The sequence below is a fragment of the Ursus americanus genome, chromosome 4, assembly GCF_024610735.1.
Source record: "Ursus americanus isolate L20-20 chromosome 4, mUrsAme1.1.p, whole genome shotgun sequence".
NCBI lineage: Eukaryota > Metazoa > Chordata > Mammalia > Carnivora > Ursidae > Ursus > Ursus americanus.
The window spans coordinates 88,841,139-88,865,824 of NC_142130.1; the positions used below are offsets into that span (position 1 = coordinate 88,841,139).

General features: G+C 38.8%; 2 protein-coding genes across 2 annotated transcripts in view; both read left to right on the top strand.

Moving 5' to 3' along the window:
* The window catches only part of SLC5A3 (solute carrier family 5 member 3), a 40,123-nt gene extending 20,920 nt beyond the window's left edge, over positions 1–19,203 (top strand). The window contains exon 2 of the mRNA XM_045785572.2: positions 1,010–19,203. Within this exon, the coding sequence (XP_045641528.2) occupies positions 1,347–3,503 (2,157 nt within the window). The 5' untranslated portion in view covers positions 1,010–1,346 and the 3' untranslated portion in view covers positions 3,504–19,203. The remainder of the gene's footprint in view (positions 1–1,009) is intronic.
* MRPS6 (mitochondrial ribosomal protein S6) overlaps positions 1–24,686 on the top strand; it is a 63,553-nt gene that overhangs the window by 20,925 nt on the left and 17,942 nt on the right. The gene's annotated exons all lie outside the window — the stretch shown is intronic.

The window sequence follows — 24,686 nt, forward strand, 5'->3', positions numbered from 1 at the left end:
TTCATTGAGGTTTGGAAGATATGATACATTGTTTTTCAGTCTTTCAGAAATTTTGTTCTCCTTCCTACTCTCCTTGCTTTCTATACCTTTCAACAGGAAAGCATTATTAAAAGGAAAACCTACTCAACAAAATCAAACTTTGTGTCGCTGTGCCTTTATCCTCTCAGAGATTTTCTTGGAATTATTGCCTGATGAAAAGGAAGGGAAGGAAATTACCTTTTTGAACGTTTTTCAAAAATCTTCTGATGTCTTCCTTCTAGCTAGGAGAAATAATAAAATTTTAGGGTTTTATAAGTTGTGTGATCCTAGTTTGTTTTTTTTGTTTTTTTGTTTTCTTTTTTTTGTCTGTGGAATGTCTTGTTTTCCTTTAGGGCAGGAGTCCTCTCACGATTTCTCTGTTACTGTACGATAACTATCACATACACATTTGCAGTAGGAATTTAGGAAAATTTTATAATAATAAATTCGTGTTGACTAAGTGATGCTTGATTTGCATTTGGGGGTAGATGATAACACGGAGTTGCGTCTACCTGCCTGTTCCATTCAGGCCCCTACCTGGCTATAAGGTGCGTTATTCAGGATTCATAACATTTGAAGATTCATTCTGGTGCCCTTATGAATAATTAGAGCTTTTTCCCCTGACCTTTTCCCTTAAGGTGCTTTAAGATCTTGGTGTCTGTTCCAATCTGAGACAACCACAGCAAGACAAAAAAAGGGCAATGTCATGGTAGGCAGTACTTAGGTGCTAGAGAAGTTAGGTCACTTAGTTATGAGGTCAATGAATTTTTGTTCTTAGTTCAAATGATAAATATTCTCATGACTTTAAGTACCCGATGTGCTAGTTTAGATTTCTTTTTCCTGTGGAACTGAAGTATATTTAAAAAAAATTTTTTTTCTTATAATAAAGAATGTCTTATTGCGCCGTTTTTGCTAGACTGAAAGTTTCCTCATCCCTTGGTGAGACCCTCCTCTAATTCAATCTTTGTCTTTTGTCTTTGCTGCCTTGCAGGGTTGGTACAGTAGGCTTCACTAACTTAGCTGCAACTCAGAATTTCTCCTCCAGCACCTGAGTAAATGCTGATGGTCTTGTGGAGAGTGGATTAAGAGTACGAGCTAAGTTCTCAATCCCAATTAAGAAGCGGAGGAAAATTTAAACTGTCTCCTTCAAAGTTTATCACAACCACCACCATCAAGACAGCAAACCAAAGGACAAAGACTTTGACCTCCTGTGTTGCTCTGTGTAGTCCAGTTCACGTATGGTTTACAGACTTGGCTGGGGTTACTAATGAGTACATAAAAGTCGGACACTTCTGTCATTGGACACTTTGAGTCACAAAGTTACCAAAATGAGGGCTGTACTGGAGACAGCAGACATTGCCATAGTGGCCCTGTATTTTATCCTGGTCATGTGCATTGGTTTTTTTGCCATGTGGAAATCTAATAGAAGCACCGTGAGTGGATACTTCCTGGCGGGGCGCTCTATGACCTGGGTAGCAATTGGTGCCTCTCTGTTTGTGAGCAATATTGGGAGTGAGCACTTCATTGGGCTGGCAGGATCTGGAGCTGCAAGTGGATTTGCAGTGGGCGCATGGGAATTCAATGCCTTACTGCTTTTGCAACTTCTGGGATGGGTTTTCATCCCGATTTACATCCGGTCAGGGGTATACACCATGCCTGAATACTTGTCCAAGCGATTTGGTGGCCATAGGATTCAGGTCTATTTCGCAGCCTTGTCTCTGATTCTCTATATCTTCACCAAGCTCTCAGTGGATCTGTATTCGGGTGCCCTCTTTATCCAGGAGTCTTTGGGTTGGAACCTCTATGTGTCTGTCATCCTGCTCATTGGCATGACTGCTTTGCTGACTGTCACCGGAGGCCTTGTTGCAGTGATCTACACAGACACTCTCCAGGCTCTGCTTATGATCGTTGGGGCACTCACACTTATGATTATTAGCATGATGGAGATTGGCGGGTTTGAGGAAGTTAAGAGAAGGTACATGTTGGCCTCACCCAATGTTACTTCCATCTTGTTGACATACAACCTTTCCAACACAAATTCTTGTAATGTTCACCCTAAGAAAGATGCACTGAAAATGTTGCGGAATCCAACAGATGAAGATGTTCCTTGGCCTGGATTTGTTCTTGGGCAGACCCCAGCTTCAGTATGGTACTGGTGTGCTGACCAAGTCATCGTGCAGAGAGTCTTAGCAGCTAAAAACATTGCTCATGCCAAAGGCTCTACTCTTATGGCTGGCTTCTTGAAGCTTCTGCCAATGTTTATCATAGTTGTCCCAGGAATGATTTCCAGGATACTGTTTGCTGATGATATAGCTTGCATCAACCCAGAGCACTGCATGCAAGTATGTGGAAGCAGAGCTGGGTGCTCTAATATTGCTTACCCACGCCTGGTGATGAAGCTGGTTCCCGTGGGTCTCCGTGGCTTAATGATGGCAGTGATGATTGCAGCTCTGATGAGCGACTTGGACTCTATCTTTAACAGTGCCAGTACCATATTCACCCTCGATGTGTACAAACTCATCCGCAGGAGCGCAAGCTCCCGGGAACTAATGATTGTGGGGAGGATATTTGTGGCTTTTATGGTGGTGATCAGCATTGCATGGGTGCCAATCATCGTGGAGATGCAAGGAGGCCAGATGTACCTTTATATTCAGGAGGTAGCAGATTACCTGACACCCCCAGTTGCGGCCCTGTTCCTTCTGGCAATTTTCTGGAAGCGCTGCAATGAGCAAGGGGCTTTCTATGGTGGAATGGCTGGCTTTGTTCTTGGAGCAGTCCGTTTGACACTGGCCTTTGCATACCGTGCCCCAGAATGTGACCAACCCGATAACAGGCCAGGCTTCATCAAAGACATCCATTACATGTATGTGGCCACAGCATTGTTTTGGGTTACAGGACTCATTACTGTAATTGTTAGCCTTCTCACACCACCTCCCACAAAGGAACAGATTCGTACCACCACCTTTTGGTCTAAGAAGAGCCTGGTGGTGAAGGAAAGCTGCTCCCCGAAAGATGAACCATACAAAATGCAAGAGAAGAGCATTCTGAGGTGCAGTGAGAACAGTGAGGCCATCAACCACATCATTCCCAATGGGAAATCTGAAGATAGCATCAAGGGCCTTCAGCCGGAAGATATTAATCTGTTGGTGACCTGCAGAGAAGAGGGCAATCCAGTGGCTTCATTAGGGCATTCAGAGGCAGAAACACCAGTAGATGCTTATTCCAATGGGCAAGCAGCTCTTATGGGTGAGAAGGAGAGAAAGAAGGAAACAGAGGATGGAGGCCGGTACTGGAAGTTCATAGATTGGTTCTGTGGCTTTAAAAGTAAGAGCCTCAGCAAGAGGAGTCTCAGAGACCTGATGGAGGAGGAGGCTGTTTGTTTACAAATGTTGGAAGAGCCTCCACAAGTTAAACTAATACTGAATATCGGACTTTTTGCTGTGTGTTCACTTGGAATTTTCATGTTTGTTTATTTCTCCTTATGAACTTTTTAAGGATATGATGAGACACTAACTTAAGAAAATACTGGTCTTTGGAAAAAAACAAAAACAAAACTTATGTAACTGTTGCATCTCTCAGGCATTGTTTACGCTATAGGTTTTAGCCAAATTTTACTTAGCAGAAAATCATCTATTTGCAAGACTTTATTTTCCCAGAGATGGATGAAAGTAAATTTTCAACCTAAATGAAGTAAAACTTGTTTAACGGACTGAATTGTGCAAATGTGGTTTAAAATTGTCCATACCAAAGTAAGGAGAGACCAATTATTCTCCTAGAACGTGTAGAGCAGAACATAGGCTAACATTATGATGAATAAGGTATACTGTCTGCACTGCCAAATCTTGGTAGGCCTTCTTCTCCTGAAGTAGAAGACTTGCTCATTTCAAAGTTTTTTCTCTGTCTCTGTAATCCCTACTACCATTTAAAACTGAAGTCGTAGACATTGTGTAATCAGTTGTGTACTGAAAACCTAACTGATGTGCTTGTGGGGTCCTTGTGTCAGGACAAGTTAGTTTGTTGGCCAGGTTCATTTTGCTAGCGTGAGCCTGTGTGAATTCTGATTACCAAGAGAAAGGAAGAAGAATGTTTTCCTGTAGCTGTTCTTGCACCACCAATATATGGAATGTTGGTAAAAAGTTTGTTCCAGTTCCTTTTTTTCTTTGTTTTCTACTTTGACTGAAGTTTAAGTGAATCATACTCAAATGACCACCAACTCTGTCTTGATAAAAAGTTATGTCATGATTGTATTGTCAGACGATTAGGGGAGAAAATGAAGCAAACATTGCTGATGATCCCCAAATTCATTGACCAAGTTAAGGTTGTTTATATAGTTTGGGAATTAGCAGTCCTCAAGCAGTGTTTGATCAGCTTAGGCTAAACAGGTGACTACTCATACTCCACTAATTCTCTAGCTTTGTTCTTTGTTCTTGTCATTTGGTAACATTTTTCATTAGCCACACACTTTTCCAAGTGGATTCAGTTGGAAGATATGTCCAGAAATTTGAAGAAAATTGTCACTGCCTTTGTTCTGGGTTGCCCTGCTTGATGAGATCATGATACATTGAAGTTGAACTTCTGAAGGGAAAATATAATTCTGAGATCATATTGTATCCTATAAGCTTTTTTTTTTTCTGATTTACTTTTTTTTTTTTTTGAAAGACTTGCCATCTGTACATGCCTCTATATTTTTAAAAAAGTTACATTGACTTAGAGCATGAGGAGGTTCCAGTGCAAACTGGGCATCAGTAACAGAAAACTGAGTGCATGCTTTGCCATTGGTAGATTGTCAGTATAATACGTCTTTCTGTAGAGTGGATAGCATGTTAAAGAGGTGTCATGATAAGAACTTCTGGGTTTAGTAGTATGTCTTGTGGAGGATATCCTACGACTTGTGTGCTTCTAGGACCCTCTGTCTTCACATGGCATGGCACTGTGTTGTAACCCTCATGGATGGGAATCTTTTTCACAGGCTGATTCCCCTTCTTGAGGACAGGATACAAAAGATATTAGAGAAAAGCTCTACAGATTACGAAGTTCTGTGTCTGTGTGCTCAACATGGTCCTTTTTCCTCCATGACATATGAAGGAAACTAATTATGTATCTACTTTCTTTGACTTTCCTGTAATCTCTGATACTTTTTAAATTGCATGATTTTATTAAGCTTGTATTCTTTAGGGAAAAGTATTACTTTTTTAGATACTTTTGTAGATTTTGAATCAAAACTCAGTCCTAATGACTTTAAATTTTTTGTATTCTATAAACGAGTTTCATTATGATGGACTTGATTAGTCCAAAGTTGATTTTAGAAATTATCAGGTAGCATAATGTCTTCCCGTCTCCAGGAGGCTTTCTGATGAACTGAATCTGTAGATGAAAAAATAATTCATGAATGAATAGCATGATTTCTGAGAGCTTAGAGTGCCTTGTAGAATTTTTTTCTCAATTTCATTCTTACGGTTTATAAGCTGGGGGCCAAATAAATAGGGACCATCCTTTTCTTGTATGGATGAGGCTGTGGCTGTGACATGTCCCAGGTTATAAAAAGTCTATTGGGAAGAACAGAAAAACCATGTAGCCAAAGCTGGGCTTATGGTTTGTCCTCTTCTTTTCTCAAAGGGACTGTTTTTCCTTTGAGACAACCTTTTGGTCTTTGGGAAAATAATAGAACCTTAGATTTTTCAAATTGGCATTAAGTTGTAGGAATTAAAATTTTCTTTGACTTTGAACACATTGCTGTGTAACTCAGCGAAGAGGATTCACACATTGCTGGGCAGCCTTCTTACCCCTTCTTCTTACAGCATAAATTAATAGGTGGTGTTTATGTGAGTTTTTTCCCCTTTATTTAATGTTGAGTCCTAATAGTTTGGAGTATTACGATCCCCCCCTTCTCTTTGCTGCTGTCTTAGTATGATACATGAAATACATCATCTTGTGTCTGTTTGTGTGTATATAGCAGTAGGTCAAGTTTAGAGTACTAATGTCTGTAAATAAGGAATGACTATTAGCATATCCATTAGGATGTTTATTCTAGCCAGTATAAACATCACTCTGTTAAGACTGAAGTCCCTGAAGCTTGCCCTTCTTCTTGCTTTCCACTAGTAGATAATGTGCTTGAATAAGTATGTGAATTGCCGATTGCAGCTTCATTCAGGGGACTATTGTTCAGTATGTTTTGTTACAATGATTGTTCATGGAGTGATACCTGGTCTGTGTTAAGCTAGCAAAATGTTCATACTTTACACTAACAGAATGGGTCCTAAATGACATTTCATCTGTAGACATTGATATGTATATATTTTGATATTGGCTCAAGCTAAGGTTCAGAATTGAAAGAGAGTGATACTGACTAAAATAGTTACCTGGTCTTCAAAGGTAGAGAAAAATACTGTCTGATCTGTTGTTAATGGTATCCCCAGTTCTTAGATTTTTGTCCTTTCAAGCAATCTCAGTCTTAAGATCTGATGAGCAGAGCTTATGCTCCGGCATTCAGAAGAATTACTGGCTCCAAAAATATTATGTCCTTTTGCCCCAAGATAGTAAGTGGCTTTTGAAATAGCTGAGCCAATCTTTTTCCACAGCCGTTCTTTTCCTGGTGAGGTTATCACACTCTTATCTTTAGGTAAGGGAAGCGTCAAGCAATAGTGGTGGTACTGTGTCCTTTGGCCTATATTCAGCAGATCTCCTCTCCAAGTCTTCCTTTTCAGTTGGCTGAAAGGATCCATTGTCTTTTTGCACAAAGAGGCTGGCCAGGGTCATAGTTCTTATTAGCTCATCAAGTAATTAGCAGAGAACTATCACATGTGAAACTTCACATTTTAAGAATTGATGAGGAGGTTGTCAATCAGTCCTTTAACCCAAGGCTAATTGGGAGTGGGGGTACTGAAAAGTCTTGTCCAGGGCACTGAGAGTCTCTTAAGTGTCTCCATTTCTCAGTCCATTGGTTTCTTCCCTGTACTTACAGGGTACATGGATCTTCCCCTCTCTCTTCAGATATCATTTAGTGCAGCCTATGGGTTATTCTCATTCTTTACCAGTCCTACAGACTGGCTATGTTGTTAAAAGGCTTAGACCTATGTCAGTGTTCCCACTTGGCAGTATTTGGCTTACTTACTTTCCTTACATTTTTTACTCCGCTGTGGTGTTTTCATCTGAGGTATGATGGCTGGAAAGGACCACGTGGGTATGGAGTAGTGACACCTCACCACCATTCCCCAGTTTTGGACTGAGAGATGTATGTAGACCAATCCTGTTACGTTATGTGACCACAGAGACTTGCCAGGACAAAATTTTCCTAAGAAGTCAGAAAAACTATTAAATGAGATGCTGAGAAATACCTGGGTGATACAAACTTAACAAGTTAGGCAAAGGGCAAACATTAGCTTATAAAATGTGCAGACGTAGAATTCTGTTCAGTGACTTTTAGAACTAGAAGCAACTTGGCTATTGGCTCATTGAAGCCTTTCCCCACATAGATTAGGATACCAATGAAAAAGATCCAGCCTGTTAAACCTTGGTTTGATGTTAAATATTGTGAAGTAGGAGTTTTTAAACATATTTGAGATTAAAAGGACTGATATTTGATAGTGATACTTTAATAGAAAAAATGCTTTTAGGCTTGTATTCATAAGATTTCTCATTAACGAAGTGTTACATTGCATTCAGACATTCGATGTTGACATTAGCTTGAGCATACTTTACAAATAGGGTATATTCCTATTTGTGTGTATAGCCACATACCATTCAGAGAGACTGGTCTTTCCCTCTATTTGTCTTCCCTCACATTGCTTTAATTCTTCACCTGTTCTTTCTTTTAACACTTCTCAAATTCCTATTTTGATCTTTTATCAGCTTAATTCACATTCAGGCTTACTGCTATGATATGCAAAAGTGACGCTTTGCCCCAGTTTTGAAGACTTGGATCCAAATAATGACTCATTAACTATAGTTGTGTTTAAATATACTAAATTTCTATTAGCTTAAGCTGTTAAATTCTCAAGAATGGTTTTCTCAGACTAATGTTCACTAACAATAAAAGCCCTAGTAATTCATCATTATTGTATTCTGAAAACTCTTTTCTTCAAAAATTAGGGAGGCAGCAACAGTTAAAATTCATACCAGTCCCTTTGAAATGGTTGTATCACAATGCAGAGAGGAATGGAGTTTGTTTTGATGTCAGAAAGCCTTGTTCTTGCAGTACTTAAGGGTAAAAAGTTGAAACTAGTCAGTTGGCATATCGAGAAGCCCTTTTGTACTAGTTAGGTATGAAGCTGGATTATATAAGAAGCTTTGATTACTACACTTGGTTAGACTTGGTTGGCTTAACTCAGGGCTGCAAACCCCTTTTCCTCCATTAAGGTCACTTCTCTTAATTTCGTATGCTTTTTATCAAACACTCCCCTCTATTGGAAGACTAGGTATTCAACTTCTTTCACTCCTAGAATTGAATTTAGCTTAGGTTCAAACTACTTGTAGGCTTTGCCAGCACTGAGTCCCACACCATTATTCATGGAGTTCTATAAATATGTTTATTAAAACTTCTTTCTAGTGCTGGGAATAAAGCTTTAAACTACTGATTCACCTTTAAAGGAATGTTGTGAAAATTGATGTAATTTATGTTTCTGTTTTCCATCTCAAATCCTTTATAAAAGATAGGATTTAGTTTTTTGTTTAGGGTTAAGTGCCCCATTTATCTGGTAACTAACAGCCTTAACCATGGATATATTGTCTTACTGAGAAATAAACAAAAAAGGTTTGATATATCTGTATCATTACTGATTTCACTTTACTTTTTAGGGGAGGACCATAATCTGAAGCTGTTGATTTTCAACCAATAACCTTACTTTATGTAATGACTTTGCAGTGTGGTTTGGTTACCTGGATTCATACTATGTTTAAAGAGAGGGGTGCTAGAACAAATAAGCAAATGAAGAGCAAGACAGGACAAAAGCACAGTGCTCTCAGATTTTCCTTCGTGTAGGAGCAGTGGCTTTGCTCTCAGAAAAGCACTCTATCATAATTGTCGCCCATGAGATAACGAAGCCACTCTGTCCTCTCCTTCTACCCCAAGTTTGAGATGGTTTACAGTCTGCGAACTCTATCAATAAGGGAAATAGATATTTCAGTGATTTCCGCAACAGCACAAGTTGACAGTAGATAACCACAACCTTACTGGAGATTTATATTTATCTTGGTAAATTCACCTTGTACCCCAGTGCTGCTGGAGGAAGGAGTGTTTACTTTTTTTATTGCCTTTGGACAAACTAGTCTGGATAATTTTTCAATATATCATTGTAGCCTAGACTTCTGTAAGTGGAATGAATGTTCCTTAATAACTCACTTTTTGGTTATAATAGTTGAAAACTGAAATTAAGCTCATTACTGTTATTGAAATCCCAAATTGGCAAAGGCCAATATATAGGGTATTTGGTAATATAATCAGCTTCTGAAATTTATGTGTTTTGATTAGTGCCTTCCGGTTGCCAATATTGACTCTGCTAGTTTACACATTTCCCTTTCTTGGTAGAATATACTTATTTGTTACAATTTCTCTTTTTAAATTTTGTTACAACTAGTCAAGGAAATAAAAAAAACACATTTATATTTACATACTTTATATGCAGCCTTTGTTTAGGTTCAAGGAAACCAGGTAGCTCTAATTCCTGTTGCAGTTTAAATGGTATTTATTCATCTATATTTGTTTTATATCCTTAATTAAAACTATAAGGTTACTTATTAATTCTGTGAGTATATTTTAACTATTGTTTTTCCAGTGTAGGTTTGATAGGCATATCTGAGAACATACATGTGACAACAGTTTCACATTCCATGATAGGTAAAAAGCTTAAAGTAAAAGTCCATAGAAAGCACAAATCAGGTTCATGCAGGTGTGTATCTCCACATGTAGAAAGCACAAGACTAACAGTATTTCTCAGTATCCCACAAGTGCCAGTTGTACAGCCCACCAGGTGTTTGTCTCGGGAGTTGTGGAGGACCATAGTATTCAAAGCCCTGAACAATGGGGTATCCTGAGTTGTGGTCCTAAATGATAAGTGATTCAGTGTAATAATCTGAGTAAATTTGTGCTACTTTGGTAGAGGGAGAAAAGACAGCTATTAAGAATGTTGCAATTATATTTGGGGGTTACTAGCAAAAATGGGGTCTCTGGGTTCTTTCCTACAATCTGGAACCAAAACAGGGACAGACTTGTAGGTTTTTGGTGGGTAGAAGAGTTTGACAAACTTTTGCTTTAAGCTGTAGAGCCATTGGTGTTATTTTTTTATCTTGAATCTTTAGGAAATTTTACCTGCTATCAGTAGTTCCCTGAAAACATGGAGAAATTTCACATTTTAACAGGGCAAATACTACTTGTCTTTAATCTTTGTGTAGGTTTGTAAGAGGTGAACGTATCTTTATTTTTTCATGTGCTTTACTGCACTTCATTTTAATACAGAATTTGACCTAAGTGTTCTGAGCATCAAACTAAATCTGAGACATATCTGCCAAATGAGCTACTTTGCTTTTCACCATGGTAATGAGAGTCTAAAGGATTCTTCTACCTGTCCCATTCCCCGCTTCATGGTTAGATTAGATGAAATCAGAATGTGTGAAGAAATATTTTCTTGCACTCCGTATTGCCCTTGTCTTACCGCTTGCTATCTTTACCTGAATAGTCCCAGTTTATCAAGAATGAATAAATAGTCTTTGTCTTGGATTTTGCCCATAGATCAAAAGCTGTACTCTCAGAATGGGAGAGAAGTGACTACCTTTGTTCCCACTCTTCTCTATTTTGTGTATTTATCTTCTTAAGGAAAGACTTGGTCAACTCTGGTAGTACACGGGATGAAGATTAAAGCGCGTGTAGACTAATACCACATGTTTTAGAAGGGTTAACCAGAACACCTTGAGGGAGAGATCGATCCTCTAGCAAAAAAAGTGTTCCCTCAGTATTTTAGAATGTAAAACCTCAGGTTTGGGGGGATGAGGGCAGAGAAGTGCCAGAAATGCAGGAAAAAAAAGAAAGTTTTGAGGAATGTCTTTGGCTTAGCAATGTGTGATAAGGCAAAGCAGTTACAACCTGTTAGTCTTATATAGTATGCGTCTGTACCTTTTAAATGTTGTTTTTAAATTTAAAGTCCTTTGTAAGAACTTAATGCTTTTGAAGATTCCTTTGGCAAAATATCATTTATAATTCCATGGAAAATTGCTTTAATTAGTCTAGGTGAAAGTCGTCCTAGCAGTGTAAATATGTATAATTAGAATTTTCTAATTTCACTTTGAGATCTCTAACTTTTGAGTGGCAAAAACAGATCAACAAGTCTTTTTTGCTCATGGACTGTTCTGTGGCGTTGTTAAAATGCAAAAGCTTTATTTTTGTTAATAATGACATATTACATTAATGTCAGATGATGATATGGAATCTGTTCCCTGCTTTCCCCACCAATATTGCTTCGGTTTATAGATTGCCAACAGAGTTCAGAAATACAGCAGGGATCTACCCATTCTTTGCTTGGACATCCCATTTTCTGTTGCCCAGACCTATGTTGGCAATCACATATGAACTACGTTATGCTTCTCAGTGCTTTTTTTTTTTTTTGATAAGGTGGATATCAAAAATAGTTGCTGTGCAAAAGTTAGTAGTCTTCTTCAAGAAGAAAACCAATTCCTTTTCTAATATCCTGTGAAATCGCTTCATTCATTTCTTTATTTTTAAGCCAAATGTCAGCAGAGTACTGCTGCTTTTATCTAGTACTTTTGATACGTAAGTATTGCATTTTAAAGAGATGTCTTCGTTGAAAATTGTTTTTCCCAGTGTCCTCCCCATTCTGCTTTGTTCATATTTTCTGTAAGAGACCAGTCTGTGCACTGGGGGTGTGTATCGTGTACATGTATCATTTCGTCAGTTATGCATTGTAGACCAAATGTGATTATAAATGAAGCCGTTGAGTTATTGGTGAGTTTTTGGAATTGTAAACTGATTTCCAGTGTACCCTTTATTGTCCACAGTTTTGTTTTGTTTTGTTTTTTTAAAGTTTGATTGATGGGGTCTATCTTCACATTGTACAATGTTTTAGTTGCAAGCAGAAAGTAGAATTTGGTATAAACCAGGTTATTTCCGTATTGAAAGGAATACAATTGAAATTGTAGATTTAGGATTGTTAACCATACATGACAATTCTAACTTGACTATTACTCTAACCTACTGTATACAATCTGATTTTTAAAATTGTAGACATGTATGATCTTGGTTTAATGTGTTTTTTAAAAGTGTTATTGTTGAAAAATGGAAAAACAATGAAACAGATCTGCTAAAGAGCTGTCAGTCTTCATTACTGACTCTGTAGAATACACTGTTCTTTGTGTGCTGTGTGTTATTTTGCCGGCTGCTGCATTAGCCTTCAAAAGTATTTGGAAACTTCAGATGAACCTACATTTCTTGCAAAGTATATTCCTTTCTGTGGTATCTTGTCCTGTAACTGAAGTATAGTAATTATTTTATGGAAATGTTATTAGCACTTCTGTACCAACTTTGAATAAAATGAAAAATTTACATTTCTGTGACTGAGTATTTTCAGTATGAACACGTCTGCCCTCAAATTTACAGGGTTCTGTGCTAGAGTTGGAGAGCTTGTCCTTTACTGCCTTTTCTCTTTTCATTTCTATTTTGAAATAATTTCAAATTACACGAAAATTGTGAGAATAGTATGAAGAATTCCAGAATCCTTTTCATCCAGTTCATTTGCCACATTTGCTTTGTCATTCTCTCTTAATCATACACGCTTTTCTGAACCTTTTGAGTGTGAAGTTGGAGACACCATTCCCCTCTACTCCTTAAGTACTTGGAGTATATTTAAGACCGAGACAGTCACTCATAAAATCACAATATAATTACCAAATCTGAAAAGTAACAGTGACACAATATTTTAATTTGAAGTTTCAATTCAAATTTTGCTGTTCCAGTATCCTTTTCTAGCATTTTTTTTTTTTTTAAGTTCGGGTTTTATGTCTCTCCCCAGTTCCTCAGTTTTTTTGGTCTTTCATGGTACTGACATTATTGAAGTTTAGAGGCCATTTGGTGAACACCCCTACTCAAGCTGGGTTTTTTTCTTATGATTAGATTCATACTATGCATTTTTGGTGGGAATACGGCATAAGCAGTAATATGTCCTCAGAGCTTCATATCGGGAGGTGTGTGATGTGTGGTCCCATTATTGTTCACACTAATTTTGATACTTAAGATAGTGTCTGCCAGGTTTCTCCACTGTCAAGTTACTGATTGTCTTTCTGCTCATTAATTTGTGGGGAAATAATTGGAGATTATATAAATATCTTATTCCTCATCGAGCTTGAACCCCTGATTTCAGCATCCATAGGTAGTTCTTGCCTGAGCAAAGTTACTGCTATGATGATGCAAAACAGTGATAGTTTTTGTTTTTGTTTTGTTTTGCTATACTGAAATTAGTTTCCCTCTTTTCCCGTTTATTTATCAGTATGATTTCATTTACTGGTTTATAATCCATTACTGTCATTATTTTGCTCAAATGTTTCCAGATTTAGCCAGTGACACTCTGCAGGCCAGTTTCTGTGTCCCTTATGACACATTTCCATCACACGCACACTTCCTTATTTCCTAAAACAGTGAGGTGTTTTCATGGTTATCTTGTGCTTTCCCTGCTCCCGTCGGAATCAGGCATTTAAGTAGGGAATGGGATTTAGAAACCAAGGTCTGTGTGTGCTCATTCTTACAGGGGTAAACATGGCAATTCTTCCTGGCTCTTTTCAGTATACGTAGGTAGGAAATTCGTACAGACCTACCAATGCCTCCCAATTCTAAAAGAGCACTAGAGGGTTCTTTTTAGCTTTCTCCCATTCTGTGTATCACACTTCTCCAACTGCAAGAAATCGGGTAATTATGACACATTAACTCATTTCTTTTTCCAATTCTACAAATCCTTAGAATGTAAAGTTTTTGCATGTCAATAAATATCTTTAAAAGTTTTGCTGAATATGGAATTATAGATTGGAAAGTATTTTTCTTCAGAGATTTGTAAGCATAAGACCATTTTTTTTCTAGCTTCTAATCTCAGTGCTCTGAAATTTCATTATATGCCTTGAAAGTTTTTCATTCATTGTCCTGGCCCTCGGGGGCTCTTTCAATTCGGCAGTCCCATGTCTTTCATTTCTAGGATGATGATTCTCCGTTTTCTCCTTTCTGGAGCCCCTTTTGTTCAACTCTTGGACCACATGTATTGGTCCAGTTAATTTCATACAGTCTTTTGTTTTTTAATTTTCTTAATTATCTTTGTGCTCTAAGGATGTTTCTAAACTTTACCTTCCAAGCTTTCTGTTGAAAAAGAATTTCTCAGATGCTTAATTTTTCAGTGCTCCTTTGTTCCCTGAATCTTTCTTTTTTATAGTCTCTTATTTCATGAATACCATATCTTTTTTTTTTTTTTAAAGATTTTATTTATTTATTCGACAGAGATAGAGACAGCCAGCGAGAGAGGGAACACAAGCAGGGGGAGTGGGGGAGGAAGAAACAGGCTCATAGCGGAGGAGCCTGATGTGGGGCTCGATCCCATAACGCCGGGATCACGCCCTGAGCCGAAGGCAGACGCTTAACCGCTGTGCCACCCAGGCGCCCCATGAATGCCGTATCTTCTTATCTCTGAAGATACCGTTTTCTCCTCCTGCTATGTTTATTCCAGTTTCTCCCATATTGAGCCCTCATGTTAAAGGCTTTTCTCAAATGTATTCTGGTCTTTGGGTATGGGCTTATAACGAACAGGATGGACTACCGAACGTGTGGGTGGAGCTTGTCAGCTTCATTGTTTGGCCTTGTGGCCTGGCTGTTTGTTGGATGACTCCTGAGGTATCTTTTGAACAGGTCATATTCCCCAGAGAATATTCTTTGAGTTTTTGACTGAAGGATGAAAGGCCTTGGGCCATTCTTCTGGGAACTAAGTGGGGAGAGACCACAGGGGTCTCATTCAGTATGCATTTTTTTTTTTCTATCTCTTTTGGTATGGAGCCCCCCCTTACAGCTGTGTGTGTGTCTTCCAGTCCACAGGTTTCTCTGTTTTGTCCAGTCCCAAGAGTAAACTTCCAAACATGCATCTAAGGATCCAATTTTCCTTACACTTTTGCAAACTTTATTTTAGTCTCTCACTTCCCCCCCACTTTCAGAGGTATACCCCACTGTTGCCAATTCTCGGATCTTTTGAGGAATTCTCCAGTGTAAGTGTGGTTGATTCTCGGTTTTCCATGTTGCTGCTTTCTTCCATCCACTTGCTTGCTTCTAAAATTGAATTGCCATTTTCCCATCTTCCTTGGTCTTGCAGAATTGTACCTTAAAAAAAAAAAATCCCTTTAGTGTAGTTCTAGTAGGTTTTCAGGAGGGAGTATAATTAGATGCTTGTGTTGAATCTTCCAGCACCCTGGGAAGTCCTGGTATCCCCTCTTCACTTAGCATTTGAAAGTTGAAATTTCAGAGCTTACAGCCCATTTCTGCCCTTCCCAAAAAGAACATGTTGACAGCCAGAAGCACAGTTGGAGTTTTAAAATTCTGCTTATCTTTGTAAATGCAAAGCTAATGATTGTTTACATTTTGAAGGGTCCTGAGAAATTGCATATTTGATTCTTCTGTATAATGCATGAAGCCCACCTATCAAAACATTTTTCTGTGTGTGAAATTGAACATACATACTCAGTCCATGAAACATGAACAGGTGTACAGCTTAGTGAATATGGTTAGCTACTGTTATTTGCAGTAGTTATGTTCCGTAAAGTTGCCTCTAACACTGAGTTAGTGAATACTGAGTCATTGCCCCTTGGGGAAGCACATGGTTAGGGTCCTGTGAGCCTCTGGCTGGTCACCACATTTTAATTAACTGATCAATACATAACCTCATTTTTTTCTCATGAAGACATCATATTTAATATGTATTTTGATTCATAATCATTGAGCTCAAAGCCTATAATAGCAACCTAACTCATGCCCTGAATGAAGCCTATCTAATACATTGTTTTTCCCATAAGGCACATCACATCCTTCTTGCACTTAGGGACCCTAAGCGCTTTACCTCACTCAGGGGCATTTTAAACAGCACCAACAAAAATGTGAAAAGCATGGCACTACGTAGGCCGCGAAAAAAGCACCTGCTTTACCATGGGAGATCTGAACCAAGCCAGAGCCTTGGTTGTTGGACCTCAGCTGGGAATGTGCGTATTGGGTGGCAGATTTTCCACGAGTCTCTGCACACGCTTGTCCTCAAATGACTGCGAAAGTGGTGGGAGTGTTGATTTGGGGGTGAGCTCGTAGGTGAACTGGCATATATGCCTCCCGCAAATGATGGGGATCAGCTGTACGTGTGAAGCAAACACCTGTGTAACCACCACCCACGGAAACTAGAATTTCATCAGTCCCCTGTCCCAGAATGTGCATTTTGCTTTCAGAAAGTTCTGATTTTAAAGGGGTTTCTTAGCTTCAGTCTGCCTCTTTAATTTGATAGTTTGGGTTCTGCCTCTGAAGTGTTATCTTCTCTTTGAGTATTTGAAGATAAATATTCAAGATAAATACACTCAAGTCTCAAAAGCAGGCTTCATCTTCTCCATTCTCTTGGGTATGCACTACAGGACTTGGGTTTCAGACCCTTTACCTGTCAGTCTTATTTTTTTTCTGGACAACTTTGAGGCAGTTGTATCCCTTTTTTTATGTGGCCCCCAAGTTTAATACAGTACTCCAGGGTTCACACTGAGGTTAGACTGTAGGATGGGAAGTAAACCCAACAAAATGAGGACTGCCATTTCCTTGCCTTCACTCTCCTTCCAGTTGTAATACGAAATTTCATTGTCCTACCCTCTGGCAGACTCTCTGTATAATCCTGTTGCCTCTATCTTGTGTGTAGAGACAGCATGACTTGCTGACTCAGTTTCCAGAAATTTTCAAAGCTTTTCAAAGTCTGAGTTCTGATGTATCCTATTCCCTGTACACTCTAGGAGTAGAATGTCCATTGATTCTTGATTATGTCCCAAGAATCTTGAGAAGTTTGGAGGCACCTTTATGAGCCTGGCTGTGTCTTTGTTTTGTTTCTTTTACCTGTTTATTCCTCATTCCTTGACGGTGCATCTTTTTTAACCAACAGGATACGTTTTAGCTTTATTAATGCATCTCTGTCTTTTGAAAACAAAATGGTGCTGTTTTCTTCTTTGTAGTTGAAGATCTTGTTTCTCCTTGAATTTTATAACTTGGCTTAACCTTTTCTTCCTTTTCAGTGAATTAAGTGCAGTCAACAACTTTCATCTCTCATCTTTCCATTTATTCTTTGACTTAGTATTCATCATTTATCGAACACAATCTGTGTGCCAGGTTCTTTGCGTCTCCAGCGTCTAGTAAAGATGAGTAAGATGTAGCCTTGAAGAAGTTTGGTTCAGGAAGGGGGCCTGCTCCTACGTAGTTACACTGGCAAGGTGTGTGTGGAATGAGAGGGATGACACATGGGATCGCAGACAAAAGTCACAGTTCTCCTAGGAGGCAGCTGAATCCTAAAGGATGTTTTTATTCCTTTAATTCCACTGTGCCATTACCCTGCTCCTCCCTGCTCTTCAGAGGAGCGTGATCCCTCAAGTGCCTTCCTTTTACCACTTGAACTAAGCACCACTGCAGCGGCCTGGTTGGTGGACACACTGTTGGTCTGTTGTTTAGTAGGGTGTGCAAATCTGACTCTTGCCAAGGCCCAAGTTTCTGAGTCTGTCAGCGCATACTTTAAAAAATACTTCTTTTAACCCAGTCAACGAGCACATTTTTGCTAAAACTGTATACTGATGTTTAGAAGATTCACGGAATATAAATATTTTTTTATAACCCTTTTATCTCCACTCACTAAATCTTTTGCTAGTTCTTACCTCCCCTAGTCTCCATGTCATTGCATTGCTGCCCTCCTCCTACTCTCTAAAGAGGCTGACCTGTAAGGCAAAGGCAAGGAACTGAATTGTGCATGAAGGGGAGCAATCAACAAGACAGGTAGCTTGATGATGATACCTGATTCCTGCTCTCACTATCAGTTTCATGAGCTTTGGCATTTCATTTACTTGCTGCCATAGTAACCAGGACTCCTGCCAGTCTTCCTCTTTCCCATCTTTTATTCATCTGTACATGCATCTGGAGGGGGGATGGGGAAGATAGAAGTGGAAATCTCACAGTAAAAGGGTGTGGATTTTCGAATGTCTATGGAATAGGAAGCATGGAGATCTTAATTTTAGCATTGTTTCCAGCTGTTGAAGTAATACTAACCACAAGTAGTTCCGTTTTGGGGTTGTCATTTCTCCATGTCACATTCAGGGAGAGCTCCATTATTACTGTGAAAAAGCGGAGCTTTTATGTTTATTAGAGTTGTAGGAGATCACTGCTGAAAATCCTTTATAAACTACAGTTCAGCCCGAATCACTCATTTTTGAGATGATGAGAAGGCAGCCGACTTCATACTAGAATGTGGTTCTTACCTTTGTCTGCACCTGGAGCGCTAGTGCCCAGGATTCTTAAATTCCCAGGCCACTTGAATCAAAGTATCTGAGATGAGACATAGGCCTCTCGTTTTTAAAGTTCCTCAGATGATTCCGGTGTGCTCTAGAGGAATGCCTTGGTCATACTGCCCTTTGCCTTTGATTCACCCAGATTGTGAAAGGGATAGTTGATTGTATGCAGTTAAGCCTCCAGATTTGGCCTTAAATAACCTCTGATTGATATTCTTTGACTTGAGACCTGGGAATCAAGTGGATTATTTAAGGAGCAAAACTGCATTATAGTTGAACTACAGAGAATTGCTGTTAACCTAGGCCCATAAGTAACTGACAATTAGTAAATTCATATATAAAGTTGGATCTCATGTAACCATGACTTTCTTCTTGCTCTGTGAGTTAGCTCTTTAAATTTATTCATTTCTAACCTTTTGATACCAAGGCTGGTATTGATGTCTCACTGTGGGCTGGCTGCAGGGGTCCCTTGGATGCCTACTGCATTTTGCAGCTGAAGTCACTTTACTGGTCATCCTGCTACCTTTACATTGGCAAATTCAGCCAAGCTATGAAGTGTGACTCTGCTTTATTATTTGCCCTTTGTTACTGGCACACAGTAATTTATGTAGAACTCAAGAGTCATTGGACTCTTGCTCCTCAGATTTTTTTTTTTTTCTAACATTTTTCCCTGGGTTCTTTTTATTTTCATCACATGCCCCAAAGAATACATTTTTATGTCTGATGTCCCAGGTCTCAAGAATCTCAGTCCTGGCTACATGGCTGTAGAATATGGTCAAGTTCTTCTTATGTTTCTCATCCCCTTGATTTCATTGGCCACTGAGTTCTCAGGGCCAGACTCAGCCTTGTCCTGTCACAACTCCTTGGTTGGCTCTGATTCTAGAACCAGTGATCTCGAGGCCCCTATCTTACAAATTTCAGGTTTTTCTCTGATTATCAAAAAATGGAGCTGCCAGTGTAACAGCTCATATGCTGTAAGTACAGCTTGCAAGTCTCTTCCAGTAACCACTGAGCTATCCATCGATACCTCTCTGATTATTATATTATTAAAAATCTATATGGATGTGGAGTCAGCAAATGAGTTCCAAATGTTTGAGGCACAGGTTTGGGACTTCAACACAGTATTCGCAAATTATGGCATCCATAGTAAGATAACAAACAGTTGGCACAGATTAAGGGGAAGAAATCCATTTATTTATTTATTTATTTATTTATTTATTTATTTAAATTAAGTTAATTAACATGTAATGTATTATTAATTTCAGAGGTAGAGGTCAGTGTTTCATCAGTCTTATATAACACCCAATGTTCATTACATCACATACCCTCCTTAATGTCCATCACTCAGTTACCCCATCCCCCACCACCTCCCCTCCAGCAAGTTTGTTTCCTTTGATCAAGAGTCTCTTATGGTTTGTCTCCCTCTCTGATTTTTTCCTTGGAAGAAATCCTTTTAAAATCAAAACAAAACAAAACTGAATTTCTCAACAGAAGTTTGTTTCTAAAACACCTTTTATTGCTCATTGTAAAAAGTCAGATAATAAAGCAAAGTGTAAAGAAAAAAGAAAAACAGAATAGTCCTCTTTTCTTACTGCTAGGGAAAAATAGTAACATTTTGCTGTATATTCATCCAGACCTTTTCTCCATGTATGTATACATAAGTATTTTTTTTATTTAAAAAAAATATGGATTGACCTTGTATGCTGAGTTTTAATTTTGTTACAGTATTTTTATGTCTTATATAAGGATCAACATCCTTTTTCTAAGTGGTTGTATCATACTGATTCATTCATTGAAAATAATTTAGTGAACCAGTCTTCTATTAATGGACAACTACCTTTTTATTCACTGTCCTAATAACTTTATGGTGAGATTTTTTTATACCTAAGTTTTTGTGCATGGTTATGGCAGTTTTCTCAGAGTAAATTCTTAGAAGTGGCTGTGGGATTAAAGGTGTACACATTTGAAACTCCTATATCCTGCCATTTGCCCCCAGAAAGTTAACATTTTTACCTGTAGTGTAGGTGAAGGTTTGAGGAAACTGAACGCAACGTGCTAAACAAAAAACCTGCCTTGAGTGGATAAAAGCGATGGCTTCTGTGTGTACCGAACACAGTGCCCATGTTGATTCTGCCCCGGATATAAATTCCATCCGAATCTTCCTGTTCTTCTGTCCTGCTGTTAGTCTAGACCTGCTCTGAGAGCGCCCTAACTGACCCTCTTTCTGCCTCTGGAAGAAGTATTCTGCTGTCAGTCCGGCCGCAGTCCGCCCTCTCTAGCCCACCAGTCACAGGTAGCTAGCTGCTCCTTTGGAGTTCTTGTAACATGGGTACTTTTTGTGTCAGTCTTGTCTCTGTTTAACTTCCTTTTTAGTTAGTTTACCTACATGTGTCTGTCTTCATGTCTGTATCGCAAACTTTTAAAGGGCTGGGACTTCGTGTTTCCCATCCCTGTGGCTGCCTTTTTGGAGGTCGATTTCACCGTGAGCAACCCAGAAGATACTTGGCTTGAAGAGGCCTTTGAGAGGACTGTTTCCAGATCAAAAAAAATTAGGTGGAGCCTTAAGAAATGGGCAGTTTCATCAGGTTCAACCTGTATTTCTGATAACCCACAGAATGTGATCTGCACATTCAGTTTTCTCTCCCTCCTTTTCCAGACATCAGGAATATGCTTCCTCTTTACAACTGATTTGTGTCGTTAAAATTATTTTAAAATTATTCCCCAATAAAGATTTCTAGGTGGTCTCATAAAGATGATCATGTAAATTAAATACCATATTCGTGGGTGCTTTTCACTTGCTCTACATTTTAGCCACTTTTAGGGCTCTGTAACTTTGTTAAATGGTCACATGATATGTCTGTACTGTGAACGCAGAGTTTCTAATCTAAAATTTGAGGTACTTTTTAGAGCACATGACAGTTGCTTATAAAAAAAGTTTTTCAGTGCATGCTACTGTTTGTTACTTTCCTAGTGCACCGTATGGATGTTGGTTCCCTTCTCTTTTCCCATCCTTCCCCACTTCTGAAGGCCTGTTAAGTCTTTGTTCGATAGTTAGTCCATATTTGTTATAAATGGTCTTGTAAATATGATTCATGGGCAAAGTAGTAGAGCGGTACAGTTTTACTTCTAGAAGCATTTTCTATCTTTGACCTTTGAAAAAGCCTATAAAATTTACTATTCTGGTCACTTAACCCATAAGTTATACAGTGTATAATAGTACATACAATGTCGTCACGTCTGAACGTGCATTTATATAGCGCTTTATTTTTTTAGTGTTCTAGATTTGTCCTTCCTGAATCTTACACTAATTTTTAGAATAGCTTCTGTGCTTAATAGTTTTTAATCCTTAATTACCTAGAGGACTGCAACTGTTGATTCAAATTGTGGGGCAAAAAAGGGGTTCTCTGAACATAAAAATATTTTGTAAAGCAGTTCCCGTGGAACCATTTTCAGGGTTGGCCTTTGCAGGTGTCGTGAGGCAGGGCCGGCGCTTGACACATCTTGAGATAGATGGTTGTCCCTTCTGTTCTCCCAAGGTCCCTTAGTGACAGAACTTCCCTTAAAGCCTGGTCTGCTCTTAAAAGGTGCTCACAGGTTTTCTTTTTCAATTGCTGTCAGAATCTCAATGCAAAATTTCAAGGAAATTTTTTTAAGGAGATAAATCCTGGAATTAAGATGCAGCAGAGAACGAGAAAGGCTTTCACATTTACATTTTCCCAGGTTTTGACAGTTTTCTGACCTGGCTCCACCTTCCATAAATCTTCCCTGCTCCAGGGAGTTGCACACCTCTTTGTTAAGTGAAAAAGGTGAGGTGTACTAGGTGCTGTGCGCTGTTCAGGGTGCATTCTGTGTGCCTTTTATTTCCTGCTGAGCTGCGAGGGTGCTGTAGTAGGAACTGAGTGCATCTGAGGGCCACCGGCTTTAAAATCTTAATTGTTGCCAGAGTCTAATTTACAAGATATTTTGTTGACAGGCTTCTCTTCTGGGACGAACATATGTTTAATTAGATAAAACATTGGTTATTGACCAATGGTACTTTATAGTACTCCCATGACTTCTTAGTTTAAGTAACCTTACTGAAGGGGGATTTTATTTTGCTGGCAAGTAGCGATGTCGTCCTTCCTTTTATTTTTCCTATCTGTTTGCTCTCATCTTTATTGTAGAAACTTTGTCCATTAGAATCTCTAGAACTATAGTTTTCAAAATGTAGCCTGAGGAGCCTGGGCTTCCTAGGGACCCTCTCAGGAAATCATTACAAAAGCAGTAGTGGGTAGAATAGCTGGGGCCTTAATATAAATCCAGGCAGTACAACCAAACCTTACTTGACATCAGTGTGTTCCTCGCCACTGTGCAATTGTAGTTTTTTTTTAAAAACCCAATTTCACTTCAAAACGTCCTTCAGAATGATGGGTGGTGCCAGGATATTATTGGAATTTAGTCTTGGCAAGGGCTTTAGAAGTTAGCCAGTCCAGTTTCCCACCTGATGCAAAGACTGATTCGGTGGTCATCCTGTATCTTTGCACTTCTAGTGATGGGAGGGAGGCTCGCTGCTTCACGTCGCAGCCCATCTCGTTAATATAGCTGGAATTTTCAGGAGTGTGTGGTTTACGTATTGAAGCTCTGTTTCTCTATAATTTGTACCCTTTGATTCCTGTCTGAGCCTCAGGGTCTGATCAAAATATGACCTATTTTTTTCCAGAGTAGCCCTGCAAATATATCAAGTTTTGGATTTTCTCGGAGTCTTCTTTTGCAGCCTGAATACCAATAGTTTTAGTAATTAATAATAAGACCAAAATTGGTAATTTTGTCCAGTGTGAATTTTTTTAAGTATTGCTTAGTGTAAATTTTTTGGATAGTACTTTATCTTATCAGCAAATAATTAGAACAGTCTAAATTTAATATTTATATTTGCATATATACTTGGGCTTGCTATCTGAAATACATGAATATTTAGTTTCACTTCTATTAAATGAATTCTGGATTCTTTTAAACTATAGTATTAGTATTAACAGCATTTTGGCACTACATAAAATAAATAGAAAAAAACTAGTATTGTCATTTTGCTTGCTTCAGTGTTGCTGCTACTAAGTGACAGTGAGCTATGTTGTATATGAAAAGTGGCTTCAAATTGTAGTAGAGATTGGAGGAAACTTAGGGTGCCTCAAGAGAAAAAAGGGAGGAAGCAAGCAAGAGAGGTGGAATTGATATATTAATTTACTTATTTAACCACTAGTTCTAGTGCCCGCTGCCTGATATGTGGAGTGTTTTAGACTTTGGGAGTACAGTTGAGTCCATGATGGACAAAAGTCCTTGTTCTCTTGCAACTTACATTCTAGTGATGAAAGAATATTTACAGATTGCCACAAGTACTGTACAGAAATGGGATGACGGAGTACCTGGGGTGTGCGGGGCACTTTTGGTGATAAGGATATCAGGATGAGGAGCACAGAAGAAAAGAGAGGGAGACAACTTTCAAACTTTGTATGTCCCTAGGATATTTTGAGAATTACAGTATAAATGTTTGTGCGAATCTTGTAGAGTCAGAAAATTTGTTGGGAACCGCTGATTTCACACGTGAGAAAACTGAGGCACAGGTTTAAAAATGAATAAATTTTAACAACCCATCCAGGATTGTAACTCATTTGTGAATGAGCTGGGACTGGAATCCAGTTTTCCTAGTTCCCATTCACATTCATTCATTGTTTCTTTTCCATAGTTTTTTTGAAGTGAACGTTTTTAGCCCCTCAGTCTGTGCCTTCCCAAAATTGTGTTTCATTGCCATATGGTGGATTGGAGGAAAGTCTTAAGGAGCTGCTTTTAGATGGGATGGGAGAAGCCTATGAGAAGCACACACAACCTTTCTTAGAATAGTTGGAATTAAATGGCTCAGAGACCTTGTGAATGGGAATTATGGCAGCAAGATCATTTATTTCCTGTAGGCTGTATGTTCTTACAAATTGAACATTGTGCTGGGTTGGATTGAGGAGAACTTTTTGTTTTGTTTTGTTTTGAAGCCAAAGAATTTTGTTTTCATAGAGCTATAGGTTTCACCAGATGAGGAAAGTTGAAGTTGGCACCCTGGGTTGGTTAAGAGATGAGGAGTTTGGTGGTTGGACTGTGAATCTGTAGTCACTTCTGTG